Source organism: Halichoeres trimaculatus, unplaced genomic scaffold, assembly GCF_033239565.1.
Source record: "Halichoeres trimaculatus isolate MK-OKI-2021-1 unplaced genomic scaffold, fHalTri1.1 fHalTri1_scaffold_12, whole genome shotgun sequence".
NCBI lineage: Eukaryota > Metazoa > Chordata > Actinopteri > Labriformes > Labridae > Halichoeres > Halichoeres trimaculatus.
In genome coordinates this window covers 16,705,747-16,725,986 of record NW_027437190.1, presented here as the reverse complement: position 1 = coordinate 16,725,986, position 20,240 = coordinate 16,705,747, and the positions used below count along the sequence as shown (strand labels likewise).

General features: G+C 40.0%; 1 protein-coding gene across 3 annotated transcripts in view; it reads left to right on the top strand.

Annotated features, from left to right (window-relative positions):
• Nucleotides 1–20,240, top strand: part of creb5b (cAMP responsive element binding protein 5b) — a 50,572-nt gene that overhangs the window by 1,752 nt on the left and 28,580 nt on the right. Inside the window, exons 1-5 of one of the 3 annotated variants that reach the window (XM_074682711.1) lie at nt 4,421–4,540; nt 9,828–9,905; nt 11,526–11,619; nt 13,209–13,330; nt 14,770–14,927. In XM_074682711.1, the coding sequence (XP_074538812.1) occupies nt 9,852–9,905; nt 11,526–11,619; nt 13,209–13,330; nt 14,770–14,927 (428 nt within the window). In that variant the 5' untranslated portion in view covers nt 4,421–4,540; nt 9,828–9,851. Of the gene's footprint in view, nt 1–4,420; nt 4,541–8,623; nt 8,648–9,827; nt 9,906–11,525; nt 11,620–13,208; nt 13,331–14,769; nt 14,928–20,240 lie in introns of those variants that run through there. The other 2 variants (XM_074682712.1, XM_074682713.1) reach the window with 2 other exon arrangements.

The window sequence follows — 20,240 nt, the reverse complement described above, 5'->3', positions numbered from 1 at the left end:
TATTCGTTTTGTGCACTGCTATGGAAAGACAGAGAAAAGGTGGGAGTCTGCCGCCAGATTTCTGAATTAAGATATTAAGATGTACTTTTTTTTTCATTTTTCATATGTATTGACTGGGCAGTGCTTTTGAGTTTGTGCCTGCTGATGGTGTAATGGGACATCATGGTGCCCAGCCCATTTTCAGACCAGGCACCACAGCGATGGTAAAACATTTTTCCCGTTGTGCTTGACAACCATGAGACATTACTTTGAGAGTATTATGTCATACACGGCCTCGTGTTTGAGGACGCTCGTGGCTTCAGTTAAGTTATTTAAATGGTCAACATACGATGGTCCAAATTCATAAGTCTTGAATTTATCACAGCTCATCAGTATGCGGATGAGGTCAGAGAGATATTTTGAATTTTCAGTGCAAGACTTTTACAGAACATGTTTAACTTCACGTGGAAACACATGCAAGAAAAGTGACATCTTGCTGCTGCCAGTTAGTGACTAAACCCTGCAATCCTCTGTTCCATGTTTGAGCTAATTCACTCCCACATATTAAAAGTAAACATAGACAACCAAGTCTTTCTGATTTTTACTATTTCACTCTCAGAATTATTCCACTTTCCAAGTATTTTGATTAATTTGCGAAAGCAACATATTCAAAAAATACAAATAGAGATCTCTACACTCCTCTGAATTTACTTAAAGCGGACAGATTAGTCGTCAGTATGTGGATGTTTTATTTATTTATTTATTGTTTAAATTAGAGTTTGACATATGAGGAAATATTGTTATTCTAACACTGTTTTCCAAATTTTTAAAAAAAGTTAATGAATTTGATGACACTGTTTTACAACTTAGTGACAGAAAATGTGTTAGTGCCGTCAGAAATTACCTTTATAATTCAGCTCGAACAAATCTAGAGGGACGGCATGTGTCGAAAGAGGAATTCAACACACAGAAACACATCACCTTACACTGGTATGAATCTTAGTCATCACGGAGGCAGCAGCAGTCAAAACCACCTCTTCTGAATGGTTTCAGGTTGAGTGTTAGAGAGCAAGAAAGTCACTGAGGTTATATCTACTACTACTACTAGGAACCTCTCAGCACGACTGTTTTGCAGAATTAGACACATCAACCGTCATCTTTTTATAGTGATGCTCGACATCCCAGAACACAAGCTTAAACCAAGTGGTTGCACACCTTTAGTCAAAAGATTAATCTTTTTAAAAACATTTTGAAAAGTAAGCAAATTGTCATGCAAACCCACCCTAGACTATGACATTTATTTCAGCTCTGACTGACACATTTTTTTAAGCTAAATTTGTTCACACCAGGCTTCACATCTTAAGTGTTGCTTTCAGTTAGCAAGTTGATGCTGTCAGGTTGATTATTATTACTGTTCTATAGGATTATATGAAATTACCAAGACAACACTGATCACGCTCTCTGCTTTGCTGTTAAGCTGTCCAAATTGAGCGCTGTGCCTCATTCAATGTGCGCTGGGATAGGCTCCAGCACCCATGCTTTAAATAATGGATAGATAATACTGATTAATCCTGCTAATATTAACTCCATCCATTCTGAATTACTCCTCTTTTTGCAGGACACCACTGACTCATCACCATCCATTCTGTATTATTTTATCTATAAATATCTAAAACCTTGACTTCAGATATAGAATAAAAGAAGTGAAACACTGCCTTCAGTGGAAACACAAACCTGGAGTTTACCCAGTGTGTTAAAATAAATCTCGATCATTGTTATTGAATCCAAACCAAAATAACACTTCGTGTATTAATACACCTGTAAGCTTTAGATATTTGTTAGAAATCATGTAATCAAAGCTGTCTTACTTGTCTGGCTAAGGTGATGTAAAGGCGTATGCAGTCTTGACATTTTACTGCAGTACACAGATAGCCCAATATTTTCATCCTTTGATACGCAATCACCTCTGCTAGAGGCTTGGAGAACAAGAAGCAATCTTTTCTTACAGTTATCTTTAATTTATTTGAACCTCTGTTCCTGACATGAACTATTTCTGAGGTGTGATATATTTTGTTAAAGTGAAAACCTGTTTGACGTGTTTGTGATTTAGCTTCCTTCACCTTTAGCACCTGCTGCAACAAAGCATCCTCACCAGGGCTAATCTTCCCAAGGTGATCTTTCTCACCAGCCCTGCACAAAGGCATAATAATAAAAGGTTTAGTATAATATAGATCAAATCTGCTTTAGTGTGGGTCACTGACCCAAAACTGTATCGGCTCTTTCCAACCTTAATAGTCTGCTCCTCTGGGAGCATAATGTTTGGATTGGTTGGAAAATATATTGGCAATAAAGAGACAAAAGGATGTCATAAACGTTGATTAAAGCTCTGGTTAAAAGACAGAGGCGGAGGAGCCTTGAGTTATGAGGGCTTTTCAGACTGCGTTATTGTTTCAGTGACAGCGCTCTTAGAACGTCTAGTGGAGTGGTCTTAGGCGAGTGGTAAACATTTCTCAATGTTCAAGGAGTCATTAATCCCTGGGGCCCTGGATGGCTTTGCTATCAGCGTCTGTGGCCCAAGAAATCACAGCCAGTTGGCACCAGCAGGTCACACAGAGCTCTGACTGAAACTCTTTGTACTTCTAGAGTGTTTCAACCTCTGCTAATGTGCTGTCGCCAATAAGGCACTCTTTTCAGAGCCGAGAATAAGACAAAGACAAAATGTTTTTCATGTACAGTTTGCAGGTGTTAAATGAAGAGTGTGAAATCTAAAGTAGAGTTGGGTACGTTTTGACACTGTCAGTAAAATCTAAATGTTTGCTTTGAAGCTTAAAAACACATCAATTTTCTATCATTATTGATCAATCAAAGTATGTTACGAAGATCCCAGAACTTGAAAGGCCATAAATTCCCCTTACCTGTGTTCTAATTGAAATATAACGTGTGCTAATAAATTCCAATCTTGTATGAAAAAGTTAAGAGCTTCCTTTTGGTAAATACTAGTTTTATTAAGACCCCTCTATAAGTTTGTTGCATACACTTACTTTACATTACATTTATTACATGAATTTATGAAAATCTAAGGTGAAGTTGGGAGGAATGGGGGCTCTGGAGTGGCTCAGCAGGAGTTCCCTTCGCCTTGGGGCCCTCTGGTGAATTAATCCCGCTATTACTGTAACTGCATTACAGACCACCATCTGTGGACACACAGGTGGTAATCATTACTCCGTACTATTGAGAGTTCAGGACACTGGTGGTGTCTTTATTTCGCCCTCAAGTGGGACACTTGAACAGAGCTTTAATTTTTGTAACTAATATTAGCTGTTTTTCCTAAAGTGAAAATCTAAGAGTTAAGAATGGCAGCATGATGTGACTTTTCTTTTTGCTGGAGTTGTCTTTTTTCTACCATTATTCATATGGTAAAAGGAGACCCTACTAACAATTTTTGGTCCCCAGAATGTTCTAGGAACAAAAGCTCTGATCCCAGAAGGGTGTCTTTGGGTTTGATATCAGGTTGCCCCTATGTTCCCATGGAAAGTTTGCGCTACATTTTCTAAACGTACTGTGTTGGTTAGATGTTTGGTTTTCCCAAGGTTCCATCGACGTAAAATTTTGGTTAAATTGACATCTCTTAACCTTCCCCTAACCTTTAGGGAATGTTAGTTTTTGGTTATCTTTTGGTTGTATTGAAAGTGCCCCACCACCTGTAAAAACCCCATAATTGTTTTTATACCTGTACTTTGAACAAGTAGTCAGTAATGGATGAAAATGCAAGTCTAGCAGGACTTTTTATTACAATATATTAAAATACAAATAAGGCAAGGCAAGGCAAGTTTATTTGTAGAGCACAATTCATACACAAGGCAATTCAAAGTGCTTTACAGCTAACATAAAATAAAATCACAATAGGCAAAATAAAATCATTGCATAAAATCACATCATAAAACATTAAAAATGATTAATTAAATTAGAAGAGGAGAGTGCAGATAAAATACTTTCAGTTGTTGTATGCTATGCTGAACAGAACTGTTTTCAGCCGGGCTTTGAACATTGTCAGAGTTGAAATAACACAACAATGTAACAGCGGATCTAAACCAAACGAGTCGACCCGTTTGGTTTAGATCGGCTGTGACATTGCTGTGTCAGTACTTCTACTTGTTGATCTGCTTTCAGGAGTGAAATGTGTGTTTGATTGTCTCATGTCACACTCAGTTAAGTGAGCTCGCCATGGTCCGTGGGCAGTGTTATCGGCTGCATCAGTTGGAACACGCGGTTCATTGCTCTTATTTGCATGCCTGATTTGTCAGTAAATGACACCCGGCTCTGGACCACACCCACTCCAGGTCCAGCAGTGTCCTGTCCGTGCCTCTGGGCGTGCATTTTGCAAACTCCGCCCTGCACGCGCCGCCTCCAAGCGGACCGCAATGATTTAGAAGTTCAGGAATCCCACGTGACGTCACCCAGGGGTGACGTTATGCTTCTCTAAATAGATCGTATTGTAATCTTTTCTCAGTCCAACGTGGTTTCTTCTGAGGGACTGCTTCACATTTTCTACACTTGTTTGGTAAGTTGAAAACCCACTCCCAGCATGCAGAGGACCGTGCACGCGCCTCTGCAGGTTTGTTTCGTTTGTTAAAAGAGATTCTTCTGACTTTTCTCCTTTCTTCATGCAACATCTTGTTTTGTTGTTCGCCTCAGCAGTCCTGGTGAAAATGCTCTAATTTTCTTCGTTTTTACGCCTTGCTTTCTTCGTGCAACTTAAAGAGATAAAGCTTCATGTGAGGTTTGTTGGAGTGAATGCATTGTCATCCCACTTCTCCGGACAATCTGTTGACTGTTGTTGAAGTTGAACGCGGAGTCAAGTGCCGCTGCTGCTTCTCGCTGTCTGTCTGTCAGGCAGCACCGGAGACCAGTCTGCAGGAATTCAGCTTAGACTCGACTGAGAAAAATACTCATCTACTTTTTTGAATAACTCGAATCATCCACTTTACAAAAAACAATGCATGTGTCTTAGCTTTTCTCTTAGTCCCATAGACCCAGAGCCTGATAGAGAGCCGCATCATGTCACGCCTGTCCCATCTCGGGATATGCAGAGCCGGCGCTCGTCCCTGACGCTGCGGTCCACCAGTGACCGTCTGGGTAATGATAGCTCGGTCTCCCCGCTGTCATTCCGCTCAAAGGGAACAGACTGATGCCTTTTCCCTGCGAAATTTACGTTCCCGTTTCTCTTGAACAGCAATGTGACCAACATTACGTCATTCTGCAGGCCAGTCGATATGTGATTAAGCGCTGAGATGTTGAGGGTTACTTTCAGGAAGGTTGTGCTGACGAGGCGCGCTCTGTGGATCAAGACTGTACGCGGGCTGGAAAAGAAGAAAGATGTTTTAATCATTTGATTGGTCTCTGTTGTCATTATGTTTATTTGACAACACTATCAATAACAGCTCGTTTCTCTTGAACGCTGCTTTAGATCAAAGTGGAGACTTTTATTGTGTCCCTTTAATTAGCTGTGTTAATAAAATATGATAAAGAGGTCTTAAAGTCTTTAGATGACATCAGTAAAATGATAGTTTTTGGACAGACTGAGATTAATTAACAGATAAGTTGAGATTTTGCTTCAGTTTTATGATGACAAATCATAAAGAGCAACAGTTTGAGGAAAAGTTTGGGTAATAATAACTTTTTTTTTAATCATTGTTTTTTTTTCCAGTTTCCTAAAGGCTGACACAACTTAAAAATTGGGACATTTTTTTAAACTTAGAAAGTATAAAACCGCACAGCCTACATACTGGATTAACTTACTGGATAGCTTATGTTATTTAAAAACCTTCAAACAGATCACATCTTTCCCATATTTAAAAAAAAAAATCAGCTTTATTACAGTCCATCAGTTTACTGCAGCACTGAAATGTAACCTTTATCTGTTGATACTTGTTGCATGCATGTGTTCAGGGTAGAAAAACATTTTGTTTATGACTGTACTAATATCGAGAGGATTCAATATCAGAAATAACAACAACAACATTCAGTGTCTGATGAACATTTTGGCCACAGAATACAAAACTATTCACAGGAAATGCAAAAAAATTCTGTGAAAAGCTTGAAAAGTTAGAAATTTTGATACAGTGTTATTTGGAAAGTTACTCCCTCTTTTAGGACTGACATCAAAATTTATGGGTTGAAGTAATGTGTGTAAAATTCGTAAACGAGAGCAGTAAGTGATCAGTCTGGAGGTTTACATCACAGTGATCTTTTGTCACATACTCACCGACCAAAGCACAAGTTCAGGGCAGACATTGTCTAAGAAAGAGGGCCACGCTCTCCGCCTCAGGCGCTGTCGTGATCCCACCTTGAACTTGTGCTGTCAAAGGCCCGGGCTTAGGGGAGCTGGAGATCAGGATTGCTGCACATGTTTGTGCTTGCTTTGACCCCGTATGCCTTTACACCCCAACCCCTCTTCTCTTCACCATATTGTTTAAATTCTAATATGTGCTCTACCTGGAGAATTCCTCCCCAGTTTCTCTTGAAATCGAATGCCGGGCCTTAATCCTTCCCCCCCTCACACACATCAGGATATAGTTAATGTAAAGTGTAACCAAATTTCCTCTGCTGAACTAAAACATCTACGTCAAATGAGAGCCAAGGAAAAGGCTTTGCGCTCTGATTATTTGAAGTGTGAAAGCCATTGGCTAATACACAGAGGCATTCACAGAATTAATGGTTAAAAAGTTTTATGCGTCATATGGTTTAAATTTCCTGCTAAATGTGATGAAATGATGAAGTCCCGTTTTAGAAACAGGAAGACAGAAGTAAAATGTTTGCATCTGTTTGAAAAGTACGGGTAGTTTTTTTTCCTCTTTTTTTATGAATGATCTGGGGAAATTATTGTAAAATATTGTTTTTAAATGAAGTGAGTCATATAGTCGTGCAGGTGTTCAGGAAAAACATCTGAAAGCAGCGGTAAGAATTCAACACTAACTCACTGAAAATGTCATCAAAAATCTTGTTTCACAGCAAGAACATCCAGCATCATGACTGGAGGATTTTAAATATTATGCAGGCGTTAGTTTGTGTTCCTGCAGATTTGGAAGTGTTGGTGGTGTTTGTTGTGTCAAAGGGAACCAGGTGAGTTTTTAGGGGCCCTGCAGAAGAGACTGAGTGAGCTGGTGACAGAAAGAGAGAGCAGGGCTCATTGCTCCCTGACAGAGAGACCCTGTCCAGACCCTGTTCTGCAGAGCCCGCTCATGAAGTACGGCTTGTTAGGAAAACAGCACTGCTTAGCATAACACAATATTTGAGTGTTTTGACTGCACTTGAGGAAATAGTCTGTACCCATGAAAACAACACACATGCACATAGTGTAGGAACGGTTTCATGCTTGGCGTGAGACTTTTTGCATCAGCCTGATTTGAGATGCTGTTTGATTTTGTGAAATGTTTTGCGGGCAGAGAAAGGCTTAACTATATGATCATTACATCACACATTATTAACAACACATGTAAAAATGTTTATCTATATATCAGTGTATTGACAGGTGTCTTTGAAACAGATTTGTTTTGTGGTATTGGAGCAGTGATCAGTGAGAAATCCGACTGATGTTTCCGTGTTAACTGTTTCTCTATAATTCCTAAATATCTGTGGTGTCAAAGAACTGATTTCTTGTCGTGGTGTACACCTCCAGCTTCACTAATCCAGGTAACGTCAATTTCACTAATTGGTGGACAATAACTCATACACACTGTGGACATTCACATGCTCTGGCTTTGGTTCAAGGCTCACACTGTTTTCACTTTGAATGTGTATCCCCCGTACAAAAAGACCTGCGTGTTCGGTTAGTGTTACACATTCTCCTGCTCGGAGCTGGAGGTGGGTTTTTCAGGCTTTTTTCTGCTGTGCTGCTACTGAAAGGATTCATAAAGACTATTTAACACTTGTCCCACTCACTTAAAATCTGTAAAAACATCCGTCAGAAAGATCAGGGATGAGCGCCTGGAGTTTGTCAGGGATGAGGGTAGTTGACATCGCATTGCTCTGGACAAGTTTAGGACCTTGATTTGAGAAATTCTGTGCAACAAAACAGCAGCTGTCAGCACTTACTGTATAATGTAATGGAAATGTACAGCTGTTTAAACTATTCGAGCTTTGATTTCTGATTAGTATGATGTTTTGTTTTGTTTTGTTTTGTTTTGGGGTTTTTTTGCCAAAAAAAAAAAATCTTTGTAACATATTTTATTTGCTTTTTGATATATTGCAACTATTCAAAAATTACACTATAGCAGGAAGTGGGTCGTTAGAGAAAAATGTATCTGAAAATTTAACCAAGCTTCCATGACAACATAGGACAGGCTGAGTGTGCTAACAGTACCAGCTTTATCTGCAGCTGAATTGACTTTTTTCTCCAAAAGATTTTCTGCTCTCTCCTCCTTCTGGTGATTCTCCTAACAATGTCCGGAAGAAGTATCCAAGCTTTTGTAAACCTTTATTTAGATATGTAGAAAGGAGAAGTAAGTGTGTTTTATTTAAAAGCACATCTAAGATCTTCAAAAGCTTGTCCCCTTTCTTTCTTTCTTTCTTTCTTTCTTTCTTTCTTTCTTTCTTTCTTTCTTTCTTTCTTTCTTTCTTTCTTTCTTCAACAGAGAGTATTTGAGGGACTCTCCTCTTTTCTGGGAAGGTTTGTCCCCTATTTCACTTAAAGTGATTAAGCAGTCTAAAACAATAATTGAGGGCATTGCTGTTTGACATGATTCATGACTATGGCTAGAGTCTAACAAGCAATTACTTACAGAGCTCATATTTGGCATTGCTTTCAGGTAAACAGATATATTGTCTTGTGTTTGAAAGCTTAAAGCTAACTTGTGATTTAAAGTTGTTTTTTCTTTTAGAAGAAATGAATTGGACTTTGTGTCCATCCCTCATGCATTGCCGCTCTGCAGCAACTTCCTTTCCTTGCTCCCACTTCGAGACACATACCTGCAGAATAAGTTTGTCAAACCTTGTCCTGATGGCCTTAGAGTCAAATCTTGAAACAGAATGTCTGGTTTTTGTATCTCTTTCGGTTTAAGGGCTGGTTTACAGCACAAATCTTTAAACTTACTTGCTGGGTTAATGAGCGAAGGAGGATTTTTCACACACTTGGACAGGTGAAGCTGCCTACACCAGCATGCAACGTGTCAAACCAGATTGTGTTACTTTGTGGTGAGAAAAAAAAAACATCTGAAGACAGCCTGCTGAAACTGTGGTTTCATCAGGGAGGTGTTGTTTGATAGGAGATTTCAAATGTGGTCGATCATGTCATTGGTACGAATTTGAATTGAAACTTGACGCACTTTCCCCCTTGCGAGTGTATTTGCCCGTTTGCACAGCTGACCCAACAGAACCTACTGATGGACGAGTTGTGTAGAATGTGAAGTTTTACTGAGTGTTGTAGAAACATCATTTGTTATTTCTGTTTTGTTCGCAAAATAGCAGCTTTGAGTGTACATGAAAATGGAAATAAAAATGACAAAAAATGATTATTAAATTATTTGTGACAGTTTGAATGTTTCCCATTGCATAAAACTCTTTACTGAGTCACTGCCTCTGATATTTCCAGTCCTTGAGAACCCAGAACCTTTCCCTTGATGTCATTTTATTGGATACTAGGAGACCGTAGCATGAGAAAAATGTCTGTTTATTACTCAAATAACCACACAGCTGTTTCAGGTGCAGTAGCTTTTTTTACGTCAGGCATTGCACAATGAGCTTATTTTTCCTCTAGGATGTTGGCGGGGAAACTCAAGCCACTCACTTCCTCTCTTCTCTCTCTTTTCTTTTGTGTTTTTTTTTCTTTTCTTTTTTTTGTGTGTGTGAAGTTTTATGAGAAGGTGGCCAGAGTGATGAACTCAGACCAGGAAAGGCCGTTCGTGTGCAACGCTCCTGGCTGTTCTCAGGTATGTGAGTCCAGCTTACACCGCAAAACCACCCAAGGTGTGTATGTACACCTGTAATATGAAGAGGTGTACATTGAGGAGGGTTACTGGGTTCCTCATGCATTAGTGAGAAACAGAATGGTGTGGAGCTGAGTGAAACACAAACTGTAAATAAGGCTACAGGTGTAAAAATACTTTTTGTGGAGAAGCCACTTTAAAGAGCTAATGCCTGTAAAAGATGAAATCTTAAATTAAAAAAAAATGTGAGTAATATTCAGAATGAAAGCATCAGGGATTTGTCCAAACTTACTTAACCTCTGAAGACCCAGCGTCCACGTATGTGGACATTACATTTTTGTGTCTCAGACCCATGATACTTCATTTTTTTAAACTTTGAACTATTAGCCACTAGAGCCCGACCGATATGGGATTTTTGGGGCTGATGCCGATACGGATACCAGGGGGCAAAAAAAAGCCGATATCCGATATATCGGCTGATATCTGATATATCGGCCGATATCCGATATATCAGCTGATATATATGATAAATTCATTGATATACACAGGATATATACTGTATATAATCACAAATCATTATAATACCCATATGATTCAAGACAGAGACAGAACATTATTAATTTAAAACAAGGAACTTTAATTATAAAACTGTCAAAATTAGAACTGTGGTGTAAACTAATGATAAATAAGAACAAGCTGTAAACACAATAATCAATAAAAAGTCAAACTGTAAACACCTGAAATAAATAAGTCAAACACAGTAAATATAAAAAAATAAATAAAAATGTAAACACACAATGAGCAACTTACACAACGTTAAAATGCCGAATTTTAGACTCACATTAGATAATGGTGGACGTGTGAATTAACAGTAGCATTTACCTCTCTTTATCTCACTAAAAAAGCAAATAACAGGATGTTAAAACATCATTCTATAGCAGGGCTCTCCAACTCCTACCCTGGAGGGCCGAGAGGCTGCAGGTTTTCTTTCCAACCAAAAACTCCACCAGATGATTTCACTAATTACCTCACCTTTAAGCAGAGAGCAGGGGTCAATCAGTGAAATCAGCTGGTGGAGTTTTTGGTTGGAAAGAAAACCTGCAGCCTCTCAGCCCTCCAGGGTAGGAGTTGGAGATCCCTGTTCTATAGTATTACATTAGATAATGGTGGACGGAGGGGGCGGGCAGTGTGCAGCCCAACACACAGACACACAGGAGCAGGAGCAGCAGAATCTCTGTGGAGCAATCGGCTACATTTTTGCCGATGTTGATAAATCGGTGACAGGCATAATCGGCTGGCTCTACTAGCCACATTTAGGGACACTGCCCACATCATCTTTTGGTGAAATCACAACATTACAGCCATTTTAGTGAAAAAAAATTCGACATATTTAAGTACAGTAACACTACTAACAAACAACTAATATAGAACTCATAACACAAATAGCCAAACTTCCTGTATAAAGACCAAGTTTAGTTATTATCCTCATTAGGTCTTCCTTATCTCAAATGGCAAGGATTAAAAATTGCACACCAGACAAAAAGCTTGGGTCTTAAAAGTTTAAAAAGACACATTTTCTCTTTATAAATACAATACAAATCATTCTTTCTTTAAATCCAACAGCGATTCCCCACAGAGGACCATCTGATGATACATCGACACAAACATGAGATGACCCTTAAGTTCCCCTCGATAAAGAACGACAACATGTTATCAGGTGAGTTACGGCCACATCAGTAGAGACGCACACACCGCCTCAGCAGGCTTCATGTGGTGCTTGTAGTTTATTTGCAGGTGTGTGCTTGAATGACTCACACTCAGACACACTCATCTGTCATCAGAAAACTTCACAGCGTGTCTACACCAGTTGTTTACAGTAATGCAAATAACATGACACACTTTACCCCGCAGCTCAGCTCTATTCACTGCATACCGCTTTGGCACAAGGGGATACAGAAACAGCGTGGTATGGTGGGAGAATGTCGAGCATCAGACGTGTCATTAGTTTTATCTTAAAGGCAGTGGGAGATAGTTTACAATGGATGGTGGGACGTACAAGCCCCAGGTGATCAGCACATAAATCTGCTGTTCAAAGAAACATCAAATCACAGATGGTGTATAGTAAGAGACAAACCAAGGCCAGTGTGTAATAAGTATGGATCTCTGTTCCCAGAAACAGACAGGCAACAGTAGACAACAGCATGAGCTGCTCGACCTCACCACTGAGATTGTGTCTTCTTTATTATTTACGCTCAGCGGACAACAGGATTAGTTTCTCTAGGCTGGGTGTTCTTATCGTCTGCTGTCTGAGTTACAGCTCAAACCATTCCTCTCACTGAGACCTTCAACTGGAGAAAAATGGTCGTTGCTCTGCCACACATGGAACCAGGCACTGAGCTGGTCATCAAGTTTGTCTGAGCTAAAGTTGGACTTCCTCTTCTTTGAGACTCTTTTTCATTGTCTATTAGGAGTAATCCATAAACCAAAAACCCCAGACATAACTCACTTTTTATTAATAGAGCTTGAATGGCATTCTCAGCTGAAATGGAAAACCTATATTTGGAGTAAAACTGTATTTTGGGCGCGCAGGTCATGACGAAAGTTGAAGTCAATCCCCGGTCTAGCCAGCATGGATAAACAGACCACAAAGTCTGCTTTTAGCCTTTGAAACAAGCCTGATCCTAAAATCACCTTCAACTGCCTGAAACCTGAGCTCTGTGCACCCCCCACACAACGTCAAGTTGAATACCTCAGCCCCGCTGGGCTCACCAAATGAGACCCTCACTCAGTAGGTGGGATCTGTGCTTTATCAGCGGAAATAGGGCTGTCAGGCCCAGTATCTCTCTCCCTCCAACAGAATGGTTATGTTTTCTATCAGTTATATGTGACATCAGTGTTTGTTCTATGCACTTTTGTCTGTCGGTCACCTCTTATTTTGGGCCACATTGGTAAATCGCAATTTATGATCAACAAGGCTTAAAAAACACGGACAAGGCATCAAAGTCAAAGAAATGGGACATAAAATAGCAATAAAATTTGGGATAATTTATTAAGTTTTTGCCTCAAATGTGTACAGCGTGTACTGTCCATCTTGTTTACACTGTGTGTCCCTATATTTAATTTGAATTGTACCTTTTTGCTGTTTAAGTACTCTTTCTTCTAGTTTCTTGTAGTTTCTCTTTCTGCGTGGTACTAAACACGGTTTAACCACTTACCAAAAAAGATCAAAATACTTCAATGAGTCTAAAATTTTGTAAATGTTTATTGTATAAAAGCTAACTTAAAAATCATTACCTTGATTTCCAGACCAGACGCCCACACCGACACGCTTCCTAAAGAACTGTGAGGAGGTGGGACTGTTCAGCGAACTGGACTGCTCCATTGAGCAAGAGTTTTGCAAAGCCCAGGAAGAAGAGGACAGCAAACAGGTACTGCAACAATGTCTTAGTTTGACTAAAATACACAAAAGTCGAGCTGCAGCCTCCCACAGGGGTTAGGTCAGGTCGCTGTGAACATTAATCATACCTCTAAAAGCAGCCTTCACAAGATGGTCGAATACATGCAGGAGACTCAAAACAGCTTCACCCTACAGACTGCAGTCTGCTCACCTGGAACAAGCTGATAATCACTGCTTTGTAGTACATCTGTTGTTTCTCATTTTTATCCAAAGTCTAGTCATTTGTTACTCAATCAGCATTTGACACCTTCCTCCCTGATCCTCTTCAGTCTCAAAGACAGTGACAGACAGGGTGAGCAGGTGGAGATTTCTCACCCACCATAGGTAAGGAGAAGGGATCAGGTTCTCTACCTGTTACTTCAAACAGATCTTCAGCTATCTCTCAGGCAGGGGGTTTTATTTCTGCCCTGGTGCAATAACAGACCCTAAGATAACTTCTGTTGCAGCGGTAAAAGACCAGACCAGACATTCCCACATGCGCGCAGAGTGGCAGAGCTTTGACATTTGACAAAGGACGTGATCATTTATGCATTATAGATCTGGCCTGAGGCACCTCCACCTAAAACAAGGGTACTCGTCAAATCACCACAAGACAGATTGCTTATCTAATGTCTGGGAAGATGTGCAGCGCACGCTGTAGCTAAGCTGTCGTCTGGGTGGCTTGGCTCTGGAGCTCGTCTGCTCTCAGGTCAGCCTCGTCTGGCCTCTTCAGCCTGTGTGGTTTATGATGGGAGGCTCTGCTAAGTCAGCAGGAGGCGAGTCAGAGCAAGTCTCAGAGGAGGGCAGAGTGGAATAAGCAAGAGAAGGAAAAACAGAAATTACTGGATATAAATAATCTATAGAAACATATTGATTTCAAAAAGGGTTGTTGATTTTAGGACATTAAAGTATATCATATCAGCTCATGTTGATTTCAGGATAGGTTCAACTAAAATATGTAAAAAAATGACTTTCTTGGTTTTCATCGGTGGCATATTTACAATTCAGTATGCTTCACTACATCTCAGTATGGATGTAACTCATTTGTTTTAGGGTATGTCCATAAAACATTAAGCTCTGTCCTTTCTTACAGTGCATGGTTACCTTTGAAATTATATTTGGCAAAATATAACAAAGGTAACACAAACCAACTGTCCTGCTGAGTAAATAACAATAAGGAAACCTGCTTTTCATTAGACTGTCAAAGTTTTCCAAAATCAGCTCAGGAAAAGCCGGTAGATCATAGTTTATATAGTTCCTCATTACTCACTCGAGCTGAGTGAATGGAGCCCAAGGCCAAACAGGGGTAATTGCTTGCAGTGTGTACACTGTTGTGTTGAAAATACATCTTGCTGGGAAGAATGTGACACTCCTAAAGGATTCCTCACCTTGTATGCCCTCCTCACTTTTCTCTCCCCTTCATGACTGCAGAACATCTCACTGCATGGCCAGACAGGCCAAGGCCAGCACCAGCATTCCCACTCACGGATGGGCAACCATGATACCAGCATAGTGATCCAGCAGGCCCTGCCCTCACCTCAGTCCAGCTCTGTCATCACTCAGGCTCCATCCACCAACAGACAGATAGGGTGAGTATGAAGTTTTTTATTATGACAGGAACAAGAAGTGAGGGAAGTCTTGATTGTTCATTTTGAAACTTGGTTGTGTGGTTGGTTGTGAGGCCCTGCTGAGGATTTTGGATAGACTGAAAGTCACCTGAGATGATCTGAGAGTGTCCTCTCACCTCACCCTGTCACAGCCACAGCCTCAGGCTCTGCCTGGTCCCTTTTTGTCCATGCCAATTGTCATCCCCACATAGTCTCTGAGGTAATGTCAGTGTTTAGTTACATTTAGATCTGTGTGTGTGTGTTTGCGTGTGTATGTGTGCTGGGGGGATTCATGTTTTTCTGTTCATTGAGTATTGTCCCACAGCGAAGCTTGCCAAAGAGGGTCCCATAGGACAAGATGAGGTAACTGTTGGAGCTGCAACCTTGACTGCGCATATGATGGTTTAGCATTTCATGCTTTAAAAATAGTACCTTCACTGTATGGGAAAGTTAGCCACAACTTAGAGCTGCCATTTTAATAGAGCTGGGCGATTTTGGAAAATAATCGAATCGCAATTTTTTTGGACCAATATTTGGATTGCAATTAAGCATGCAATTTTTTTTTTCATTTTTATTTTATTTTTTTTTAAATTTATTTATTTATTTTATTTTATTTTATTTTATTTTATTTTATTTTATTTTATTTATTTTATTTTATTTTATTTTATTTTATTTTATTTTTTGGGGGGGGGTTGCATTTATCCTCTGCACTATTCACTGAACACAAGCAACAAATCACCAACATGACAAAGGATACTGTCAACTTATAAACAAACTTCTCTGTAGGCCAGGGCTACATCTTGTGATGAAATGAGACAAACTGATGCATGAATTAATACAATAAAATATCTTAATTCAACTGCTACAATCACAGTAGAATATTGACTGATTGATTTAACTCCAAGCCTTGTAGAAATGTAATATTTGAGCCAAAAAAAACCCCAGCACATTGACTTGTTTTAAGGAAGACGGAGTACAAATTACTAAATTTCCTCCACATCTGTGTACATGAAACTTTTTTTTGATTGCAGTCTTTGCGATTTGAATATTGCATTCTGCTACTTTGCGATTAAATTACAATTTAGATTTGATGTATTGCTCAGCCCTACTCTCTAATACCTGTTCATCCACATGAAACAGGTGCAGAAAGGCAGCAGAAATAGACACTATATGTATATTAATATGTGTGGTGTAAAGGGATTGCAAACAGTTTTATTAATATATCAATAATGATATCAATATCAATACTGTTGAAGATTATAATGGTACATTTTGGCAAAGGGTAATACTAATGATCCATATTTGTCACGTCAAAGACAGCATTTTTGTACCTTTTTATTTCAGCAGTTCAATCTTTACCACACACCAACCTTTCTACAGACTTTCTCTGTTATTGAGCCAACCCACCGACCTCATTCACGTCTTGTCTCTTAACCTCAACAACCTTCAAACCAGTGCCAGGGCTTTGTTATTGTAAACCAGACCTGTGGCATGTAAGTTAGACATTGAGCTAGCCCAGTGTTATTCCCCTTTGCTGCGTTGAAGTTGTGCTGTGTCCATTTACGGCTTGAGGAGCTTGTGAATATTGGATGGCAGGCATATCAGTAAGCCTGACTGACACTCCGTCAGGCTCTTTGTCGAGGACAGGGTTGAAATTTCATCCCCTTTGGAGGAGCAGCAATCACTGCCAGTAACAGAGACTCTGCTTGGCCTGCTTCACCTGAGTTTACCTGTCATTAAACACTCCTCACCTGGCCAAATCAAAAACACACCACTTCTTTTTACTGTTCTTTATGATAACAAACCTCTCACTGATTTGTTGAGAGACTGGTTGTTTTACTTTTGACAAACACACACACACACACACACACACACACACACACACACACACACACACACACACACACACACACACACACACACACACACACACACACACACACACACACACACACACACACACACCCACACACACACACACACACACACACATACCAGTTAAAAACCAAAGCTGGTATATCATGTGGTGGTGATTTTCAGCCACAAAATGCAAATAACTCTCTGCCATAGCTACGTGTAACACATCATTTGAGGCTTATCCAGAGCGGCGATCGCTGTCATGGAGGCGTCATTTGTTTACTAGCACAGTGGAATCCTGACACTTGGATGGGAAGAGAAGATTCACACCACAGAAAACTGATCTGGAAATGTTTACATGAGCAGGAAATGGGGTTGAGGAAACCCCTACAATAAAACATAGCCCTTCCACAGGAAGCCATTAAGGCCAACCAAAGGCTGTGTGCTCAGGGTTTCTCCACAGGAACTTCCTATACAGAGATCAAATCGGACCTTTCACAAGCTAGCTTCACTCTGCTTAGATAAGAGTTATAATCGAGCTTAAAACAGGTAAGATCAGTGGTTGAAGAAACACTCTGTACGTCCCATCTTAACTCTAACTTTCATTCTGCGTTTCAGTGCTTTTACAAAGACAGGACAGTTGTGTAAAGTATGTTTTTCTGAGTTTGTGAGGACATATGCTTGGTTTTAATTATAACCAGAGAGCAGATTAAACAAATGTTTTCCCTGTCAGATATAGATTGCTTTTGTACAAGAACTATACAGACCTTTAACAATAAACATCTTGATGCATTTCTTGTGGAAGATTTATCTTTTAACCACCAAAAATCATCACTCAAAATCAGTTCAGTCAATCTTCGTACCTTCTCCTCTATGCTGAACGCACAGCATGAGCACCCAATGAATTAGGATAACAAGTCATTTTCATTGCTCCGCAATGTTTACTAAAGAGCTTTGAGGCTTGGAATCAATTAGGATTGGCTTTCCTCAAGTCCATTTACTTTAGGGTTGAGCTGGGCCTGCAGCTGTGAAACCTGAGGACCTCTTTCCCTCTCTCTTTCTATCGCTTTTTTCTCTCCCCTCCTGCTCTGAGTCCCTGCTCAAAGTCTTTGGGGAGCTGCACTGACACAAACCAGTGTTAAAACCAGGCATAAGGAATAGCCAGCAGATCTTAATGTCACGGCTATCATTATCACACAAAGGGAAGCGGCGTCCAACAGATTTGAATGCTCTCTGCTTTTCAATTATAAACATCTGGTGCTGAGTTATGTCAGAGTTAAGTGCGTTAGACATTACTAGTCAACCATGTGAGATACAGCATTGTGTGGAAACCTCAACCTTTTGACTCGTAAGAGGAGATGTGCGGTTTGGGTGTGGGCACACAGATTAAAAATGACATTCTTCTATTCTGGCTCAGGAGAGGAATTCAGTCCAAATCGTTTCCATTACGTAGCACAATCAACCTGAATGCAGCTGGGCTAAGTGGAGATGTTTGTTGCACAGATGCAGAATAATAACTGATCGCCCGTTTGCAGTCGTGGTATTTAAATGCTCGTTTGAATTTTTGGCTGCATATGAATACAGGTGCTCTCATTATATTCGACTTTCTTGAACAGTTAAAGAATGAGTCAAAGATCCAAACCATGTAGACCCAAAGGTGGAATCACAAACAAAGGTAGATGTAGGTTTTGGACTGACACCATCTAACCAGCACTTCTTAATTTGATTGTTGCGTACCATGATTAATATCTGACAAACATCACACAGTTTACATGTTGGCATGTTAATAGTCTTTCTTTAAGTTTTTTTTACAATGGTAAGATAGTCTCAATCATTAATGCATGCAACTTCAACTTCTGCTCTTACTTCTTCACCCTGCAAGCTCAGAAGGAAGTCAAATCGCGGTTTGATTTCCCATGCAGCTTTAGATGCTCATTATTTTTCACACCTTGGGGCCAGCAGTTACTTGTGCTCCCTGTTTTTACCCCTTAAGGGAAGTATCACAAATAGCTTCTGGTCTTCGTGCCTTCAGGCGTGCAGAGTTTCATGCAAGTGTTGGGTGATGCATTCTTTAAACTTCCTGTGTTTTCTCGAGAAGATTTCATCTATGTTCTTTGATTATTGAGAGTAAAGATTCTGTATTTTTCTTCTCATTTCTTTTAGGTAAGTGTACATTTGTTTTGTTTTGTTTTTTTTCAATATTTTAGATTTAAATTGTTTCAGATGCAATATTCAGGGTACACTCTGTCTTTTACGCGTAGAGCTTCTACTGTTACATTACAGTTGGTTTAAAGTGATGTGTTGATACAAATGGTTTCGCTGACATGAATTGTCAGGTTGCATTTAATGTCAGAAATTTCAAAGTTTGCACAACTATTTTTTTATGCATTTTGAAAAAACTACCTTACTTCATCACCTATTGTGCCAGAGTATTAGCCTCCACACCTCTACTCTCTTAAGGTGATATGCTTTCCATGGACAAACCCTGACCTCATGAACTTCAAATTTTAAACAAACTTCCTTTTATTATTGTTTATGATTAGAAAGTGGGGATAAGGAGGGAGGTCCATCCTGAGTGCAAGAGTGCCACAGCTCCACAAAATACCTGAGGTGCCCTCATGCTCACTTGTCAAAAGCTGTTTTTTAAGGCAAATATTTGTTATGTCACCATCTGGGCATAAGATTGAGAGCAAATGCATATGGGCAAGTAGCAGGTTAATAAAAGAGAAAGACATACAAACAGGCATACATTGTAATTAATTTGAGAAAAAGGAAGGAGAGAAAAAGAAAGACAGAGAATGTAGGATGTACATCTGACCTGAATTAAGATGAGCTCATTGTGTACTGCAGTGGGTTTAATAGTGCGTTTGTAGAGGAACGCCCAGACTCTGTTCCCTCTCATTCCAGCGGGGCTGTGTCATCCCTGCCCCGGGGCCACCACACATGCAGGCTCCTGCACAAGCAACTCACACACAGGGACATGCCTCACAGCTCTGGGGAGCGCAGGGGATCACAACGCAGGGAAGTGTGGAAAAGGGGGATCAGAGGTGGACAGAGGGAAGGAAGAAAGGGATCAGAGGTGGATGGAGGAGAGGAAGAGGGGGATAGGAGGTAGATGTAGAGGGGGAAATGAAGGATCAGGAGGGTGGTGGAAGAGAGAAAGAGAGGCACAAGATGTGAGGATGTAAGTTCTCTGGCAGGGTAGTGGAGGAGAGGATGCAAGACATGTCTGCACAAGGAAAGAAAAATAGAAATCATACCAGAATGGAAGAATTTGATCAGAGGAATGAAAGTGTGGGAAAAAAAGTTCACTGGGATTATGAAATGTAACAGAAAAAAAATGTGAATGAGAGATGTTGAGATTAGACTGATGATTTGAGACAGGAACAAGGTGACGAGCTGCGAGGAAGACGAGTTGATTCAGGAGGAGAAGGACAG